This window comes from Wasmannia auropunctata, unplaced genomic scaffold (assembly GCF_000956235.1).
Source record: "Wasmannia auropunctata unplaced genomic scaffold, wasmannia.A_1.0 LD336106.1, whole genome shotgun sequence".
Taxonomy (NCBI): Eukaryota; Metazoa; Arthropoda; class Insecta; order Hymenoptera; family Formicidae; genus Wasmannia; species Wasmannia auropunctata.
This window is the reverse complement of record NW_012026784.1, coordinates 3,170,687-3,177,548: the sequence shown is the minus strand read 5'-3', so window position 1 is coordinate 3,177,548 and position 6,862 is coordinate 3,170,687. Positions and strand designations below refer to the sequence as shown.

Genomic DNA, 6,862 nt, shown 5'->3' with positions numbered 1-6,862 from the left:
AATTTCGGCAACGCAGCGAGACAAAAAACGGGACGGGAGAGAGGGGAGGTGTCTGTGAGACAACAAACTCGCCGCTCGCGCTCCGTGTTATTATTAGCTGGTGGTGAGACAAGGACGACCGAGATTGATGTCCGTCCTTGTCTATCTTACCTACTCGCATTCCTGCACATAGCACGGAACACAACCGTGGACATAGCACGGATCACCACCAAAAGATCGTGGACATAACCGACAAAATCGTGGACATTGGCTACGTAGTTCAATGTCCACGTTTTGTGGACATAGAGGCGCTGAAACCAGCTCAATCTCCGGTTACAGCTAAATCGCGGGCATGGCCGCTCTCAGGATCCTCTCTGGTCGTGCCACTGCCGCGCGCGACGGAGAGACGCGTCGCTCGGCGGTGCAATTCTCTCTCTCGCCGTCACCCTACGTTCGTTCACCAAACGAGAGAGACGCGTCGCGCGGCGGTGCGTACTCGCCTTTACGATCGTGCCCGAGGTGAGGTGTGGAGGTCTCCACAATTACCAGAAGTCGCGCGGTATGCAAACAGCTCCATCCACGATGTCTGGACACCAGCGAGAAGCGATGAGATCGATGCAGCCAACGCATTGCACGTTCGCCACCCGAGAGGCGATCGAGCTGCCGTCCTACTGGCAACTGCAAGGGTCACAGTGAACAACAAGTATGGCGTTCCGGTTCTCGCGCGCGCTGATCGACTCAGGCTCTGAGATCTCGCTGGTCACGGAGTCTCTCGTGCAACGATTGCGCCTTCTGCGCTCTCTCGCACGGCCATATTCGGTGTCAGCGGGCAGAAGACTGGCGTTTCGCGAGGCAAGGTCACGATGGATCTTGCATCATGTGCTACCAGTGAGACAATCCGAGTATCAGCGTTTATATTGCCGCGCATATTGATTTATGGCGGGCGCGTCGGATCAATCGCGACAGCATGGCCACACGTGAGGGACTTGTTACTCGCGGACCCGGACTTTCGGGCAACGGATTCAGTCGAGATTCTGCTGGGCGCAGACGTGTATGCAGAGATCGTGAAGGATGACCTCCGCAAGGGCAAAACTGGCACGCCAGTCGCCCAAAGGACTTCTCTGGGCTGGATTTTGTCGGGATTGATGTGTGGCGCCGGGCCGCGGAGGTCTGCCTTATCGCATCAATGCTCGGTCGCCGAGGACCTGAGCGCGCTGGTAAGGTCCTTCTGGGAACAAGAGGAGCCGCCGCAACCTGTGGTTTCACTCACTGACGCGAACCGCCGTTGCGAGGAGCATTTTGCGCGCACGCATCTCAGACTTGCGTGCGGGCGATACATGGTGCGCCTGCCTACCCTACCCATTCTGCCGTCACTGGAGGACTCGCGGCGGGCGGCATTGCGCACCCTGATCAGCATGGAGCGCAAATTCGCCTCCAATACTGATTTCCACACCCTATACTCCGACTTCATGCAGGAGTACGAAACACTGCGGCACATGTCCCTTGCGTCGCCACCGGAACAAGCGAAGCGTTCACGGATCTGCTACTTGCCACACCATGAGGTCACCAAGAAGACTGAAGACGTAGCAAAAATCCGAGTCGTCTTCAACGGATCCGCACGCGTTGCCTCCGGTGACGCTCTCAATAAGGTATTGTTGACGGGACCGAACCTCTTGCCAGCGTTAGCGGATGTACTATCGCGCTGGCAGCTACACCGATTCGCCATGGCAACGGACATCGAAAAGATATACCATCAGGTACTCATCCATGAGGACGACCGCGATCTTCAGCGCATACTGGAGGGCGAATCCAGCTGAGCCGATCAGGGAATATCGGCTCAATACGGTCACGTACGGCATCACCTGTGCGCCGTACCTTGCTATCAGAACATTGCGGCAGCTGGCGGACGATGAAGAAAGCCGCTTCCCCGAGGCGGCGACGGTGCTCCGGCGGGACGTCTACGTCGATGACGTCCTCACGGGGGCCAATACGGTGGCTGAAGTCAGGCAATTACGTGATGATCTGTTGCAGCTCTGCATGGCGGGAGGCTTCCCGTTGAGAAAGTGGGCAGCTAACAACGAGGAGTTGTTGCGGGAGATCCCGGCGAGCTACCGGCAGAAAGGTCTGTTGGAATGGGAGTCTGACATAAGCCATTTCACCTTGGGTTTACAATGGCACCCGCGGCAGGACGCATTTGCCTATCGGGTACGGCCATATGAACAGACAAGTGTGACGAAGCGTGTCGTACTCTCGGAGACGGCGCGACTCTACAACCCGCCGGGCTGGCTGGCGCCACTGGTCGTACGAGCGATCACGATGCAGTCTCTATGGCTATAAGGGATCGACTGGGTCAACCCGTGCCCGCGGAGGAAGAACGAGCGTGGCGGCGCTTTCGGCAGGAGCTTCCACTAATAGAACAAGTGAGAGTGCCCCGGTGGCTCCACACGGGGGGCAACAGGACAGAATGGAGCTCCACGGGTTCGCCGATGCCTCGGAGCGGGCCTACGCGGCGGTGCTCTTCCTGCGGGTTGAGACCGATGAGGGAGAGATTCAGGTGTCTTTACTGCAGGCCAAGACGCGAATGGCGCCGTTGCAACAGGTCTCGCTACCGCGGTTGGAGTTGTGCGCGGCGTCGCTCCTGGCACGCGTCGCGGAGCGAGCGGCGAGACTGCATGGCATGCCTTTGGAGCGCGTTCATCTGTGGTCCGACTCCACGGTGGCATTGGCGTGGATACGGGGCCACCCTTCAAGGTGGACAACCTATGTGGCCAACCAGGTTGCCAACGTGCAGCGAGCATTGCCGGGCGCTCGCTGGCATTATGTGCCCGGAGAGGAGAACCCGGCTGACTGTGCGTCACGTGGACTCTCGCCGGGCGACCTGGTGCATCACTCCCTGTGGTGGCGAGGATCAGCGTGGCTTGGGGTCGCAGATCGCCGCTGGATCAACGAGTCGCCCCCGCCAGAGCCGGACGAGGAGTCGCCGGAGCAGCGCGTGCGGGCGCACGTCGCGGTCGCGCAAGACAATCCGGAGCTCTTGCTTCGGTTTTCCGGGCTCCAACGCTTGCTGCGAGTCACTGCCTGGTGTCGCAGATGGCTGAACGCAGGGCGCGCCAACAGGGGGGGGGAAGGAAGCTCTGTTGCAGGCACGCTGTCACCCGGGGAACTCGAGGAGGCTGAGCAGACATGGATTGCTGTGGTGCAATCCGTCTGGTTCGCGACTGAACTAAAGGCTATCACACGAGGAGAAGCAGTGCCGAGGCGAAGTAATCTTCTGCGATTGAGTCCATTCCTCGACGAGCATGGCCTGCTCAGGGTCGGAGGGAGACTCAAATGTGCAATCCTGAGTCGTGACGAGAGGCACCCGATCATCCTGCCACGAGAATCCCGCCTAACCGCTCTCGTGGTGGATGCCTACCACCGACGAATGTTGCACGATAGAACGCAGTTGACACTCGGCTCGCTGCGTCAACGTTTTTGGATCCCGGGCGGGAGAGCGGCGGTGAGGCACCATATCTACCGCTGCCTCCCGTGCGTGCGATGGCGGGCGGCGACCCCGCGCTCACTGATGGGCAACCTATCGTCTCCGCGAGTGCGCATATCACGGGCATTCGCCAACACCGGCGTGGACTACGCAGGCCCTATATGGCTGAGGACGTCGAAGGGTCGGGGCCACAAAGCCCACAAAGGCTTTCTGGCTATTTTCGTTTGCCTAAGCACTCGGGCCGTGCACTTGGAGGTGGTCTCGGACTACACGACCGAGGCGTTCCTGGCCGCCTTCCAACGCTTCGTGTCTCGACGAGGCCTTTGTATCACGCTGTATAGCGTGATCAAGGGACCAACTTTGTGGGAGCGGACGCGCAGTTGCAGAGTCTCTTCCGCGAGGCAGCCCGACAACGCCATATCGCCAACGTCCTCGGGGCCGAGGGCGTGCGATGGCACTTCAATCCTCCCGCAGCGCCGCATTTCGGGGGGATATGAAAGGCGGCTGTGAAGTCAACGAAGCATCACCTGCGGAGAGTTATCGGAGATGCTACCCTCACGTTTGAGGAGCTCTCAACTTTCCTGGCACAAATTGAGGCTTGCCTCAACTTGCGACCTTTACTTCCACTTTCAGATGATCCTGAAGACCTCACGGCACTCACTCCGGGACACTTCCTCGTGGGTGCTGCGCTAAACGCAATCCCGGAGCCAACGCTCGCAGGAGAACCAACCAACCGCCTATCGAGGTGGCAACTCCTGCAAAAAATGAGAGACTATTTCTGGGATAGATGGTCCCGCGAATACTTGCAGACCCTCAATTCTAGATCAAAGTAGTGCAAGAAGGAAGAAAACGTAAAGGACGGGGACTTATGTCTCATTCGGAGGAACTTGTCCCACCGACCAAATGGCCACTAGCCAGGGTAGTGGAGGCACACCCCAGAGAGGACGGCCAGGTAAGAGTGGTTACCCTCAAAACGGCTACTACCACGCTCGTAAGGCCCGTCTACAAAATTGTCCTGCTGCCGCTAGCCGATTCGGACATCGACGCGTAAATCGCGGCCCTGCAGCTCTCAACGCCGAGGTGTAGCATGGAACACCAGAAGTCACGACTAGCGACGGGACCCCTTCATTATACTACATGCCACGTCCTTGCCGGCATACCTTGCATATAACTCGTCACTTTGCTAAAGCGAAGCGCCAATATGCCAACATTCCGTTGCTATTCGATAAATACAAGCGGGTCAAAATCGGAATGTAGACCATAGAGCGTAATCAAAAATTTTTTTCCTTTGTATGCATTTTGTGTAAATAGCCATTAAGAGGCATCCCAGCAAAGCGACACTCTGTGGAGCAACATCATTTCGTCAGCGCACTGACGAGGCGGACGGAATGTTCCAAATTCATAACGTCGCGCATCAAATCGGGGTCATTCTAGGCTCAATTTTTGCGATAATACTAAGTCACGCGCTAAATCGCCAGTACGCCGTCCTTGGCCCCGCGCAACTTGTAAACCGAAAACATCTAGGCCAAGGTGAGAGTTAATTCGGTGAAAACAGCTGATCTGCTTCCGCGTTAGCTGTTCGCGTGATCACGTGCGCTGCCAGTGATCGCGCTAGCACGTCCTGTCAACCGGAGTATAAAACCCCGGCTCTCGCGCTCGGTGTCGGTTTTTTTGCTACAAATTTCATCCGTGACAGTGTCGTGCGTTTTCAAATTCGAGTTCTCGGTACTAGCTGCGAATCTTTACGGTAACCGCGAATTCTTCGTACTGAAACTTGAGCTGCTGCGACGCGACGTCCGCGGAAAGCCGTGTACATACGACGATCTTATGTAATTAGTGTAAATATATTATCTGTGATCCAAACCACTGACGCTTTGTTTTTTCCTTTTCGTGACTCATTGCCGGCGGTTCATTGCTCATCCACGATTCCTTGTCGCGATCGAAACAGTGTTTCTAAATATCCGCTTTTATACCAAGCATATTGAAAAAGATTTTTAAATCTAGGCGAAGAAAACTGATTGTGGGTTAGTGATTGCAATTTAATTATTTGATTACGGGAGTGCAAATTGACACCAATCTCTTAAAGAATTATAATATCCGAAAATGTTCGCACAAAATTTTTCCAAATCCGGAAACCATATACATCCAAAGGCTGAATGATACTCGTCGTCTTCTTTGGAATGGTTGCAAATTGTACTTTTTTATCTTGTGGAATCAACTGCTCTAGCTGGCTTGGGCAGTGTCCCGTCCACGAGTCGAGTGGAAGCATGCTTTTACGGCTAGTATTCGGTAGATAGATTTCGCTGAACCAAGTCTTGAAATGTTCAGATGTTAGTTTTCCTGATTTTGAAGTTTCAATGTAAATGTTAATTGGACGAAATAGGGTTTCTAGCACTTAGTGTCCAAATGTTCCCGTAGATTCTTTCAAAACTACATACAGTGGTGAAAGAAGACGTCCGTCTGCTGAAGTAATCGGCATTATAATGTAACTATGTGTTGTAGAAGATATCGATTGAACCAGTGCTTCAACATTTTTCAGTCCTATATTTGCCAATTTTCATCCAGAATGTTCAAGATTAAAGCCACTCTTGTCTGCATTATAAATTTCTTCAACTCCAATAGCTGGGATGTTAGACTTTACATTTGAAACAAACGATTTTGCGACATCTTGTAGGTTGTCAATATCTTGTAGTGTTAATTGTGTCCTGAATGTTGTTATCTTACGGAAAACAATTCTGTGTACTCTCTTAAATTTCAAATTCACCATTTATTTGTCTTGAATTCGGGTAGGTCCACTTGATCTTTTACCTCCAAGGCCCAAAATCTTAAATTCATATCATGAATTATAGATCTTTCAACAGCTTTTTTAAACTTTTGCAAAACATATTGCGTAATAAATGCAAGTTTATCTGCATTTGTTCCACCTCTGTTTACAATCGCCTCCCACCTGCATAGTTGGTGTATAGATTTGACCTTGCGAAAACGTTCCTGTACAGTAGATAAATGTCGACTGGTCTTTTTTGCGCTTTTCCGAAACTCCACAGCTTTTCTTTTATAATTGAAATCGACCGTCCCTCCTTCATCATCAACAATGCATTCTTCAGGTTCAAAATTATCTTCTACTTCTATATTTAGAATATATTCTACAATTTGTGGTTTATGTGATTTTAATGGATCGTCAAAATCAAGCTCATAATGATGTTTCAATAACAACACCGAATGAGTATTTTGAAAATTGTTTAGAATATTAACAATTATATCATGGACTTCGATTTCCAAAGGTATTGTAGGTGTCGGTGTTATACTTGCAATATGAAAAGTTGTTGCTAACAAATTTATTACATTAGCAACATTAAACGGTCATTTTAAACACAAATTTATCAAGCAATAATAGAACTAACT

At 52.3% G+C, this 6,862-nt stretch overlaps 2 protein-coding genes and 1 pseudogene across 2 annotated transcripts; 2 read left to right on the top strand and 1 right to left on the bottom strand.

Annotated features, from left to right (window-relative positions):
• Positions 1-842: 842 nt before the first annotated feature.
• On the top strand, positions 843-2,316 carry LOC105456657. Its single transcript, XM_011700862.1, has 2 exons — positions 843-1,660; positions 1,737-2,316. Exons 1-2 carry the CDS (start codon positions 843-845, stop codon positions 2,314-2,316), a joined length of 1,398 nt encoding a protein of 465 aa, XP_011699164.1.
• Positions 2,317-2,443: 127 nt separating this feature from the next.
• LOC105456646 lies at positions 2,444-4,293 on the top strand. Its single transcript, XM_011700852.1, has 2 exons — positions 2,444-3,914; positions 4,094-4,293. The coding sequence occupies exons 1-2, from the start codon at positions 2,444-2,446 to the stop codon at positions 4,291-4,293; spliced, it is 1,671 nt and encodes a 556-aa protein (XP_011699154.1).
• Positions 4,294-5,540: 1,247 nt separating this feature from the next.
• On the bottom strand, positions 5,541-6,814 carry LOC105456639 (annotated as a pseudogene).
• Positions 6,815-6,862: the final 48 nt, after the last annotated feature.

Excerpts from the sequence above, each read along its gene's own strand:
- LOC105456646 (XM_011700852.1), top strand. The coding sequence starts at position 2,444 with ATGGAGCTCCACGGGTTCGCCGATGCCTCGGAGCGGGCCTACGCGGCG. Across the intron at positions 3,915-4,093 it reads GGGGCCGAGGGCGTGCGATG|ATGATCCTGAAGACCTCACG; the intron begins GCACTTCAATCC and ends TTCCACTTTCAG.
- LOC105456657 (XM_011700862.1), top strand. The coding sequence starts at position 843 with ATGGATCTTGCATCATGTGCTACCAGTGAGACAATCCGAGTATCAGCG. Across the intron at positions 1,661-1,736 it reads GGACCGAACCTCTTGCCAGC|GTACTCATCCATGAGGACGA; the intron begins GTTAGCGGATGT and ends ATATACCATCAG.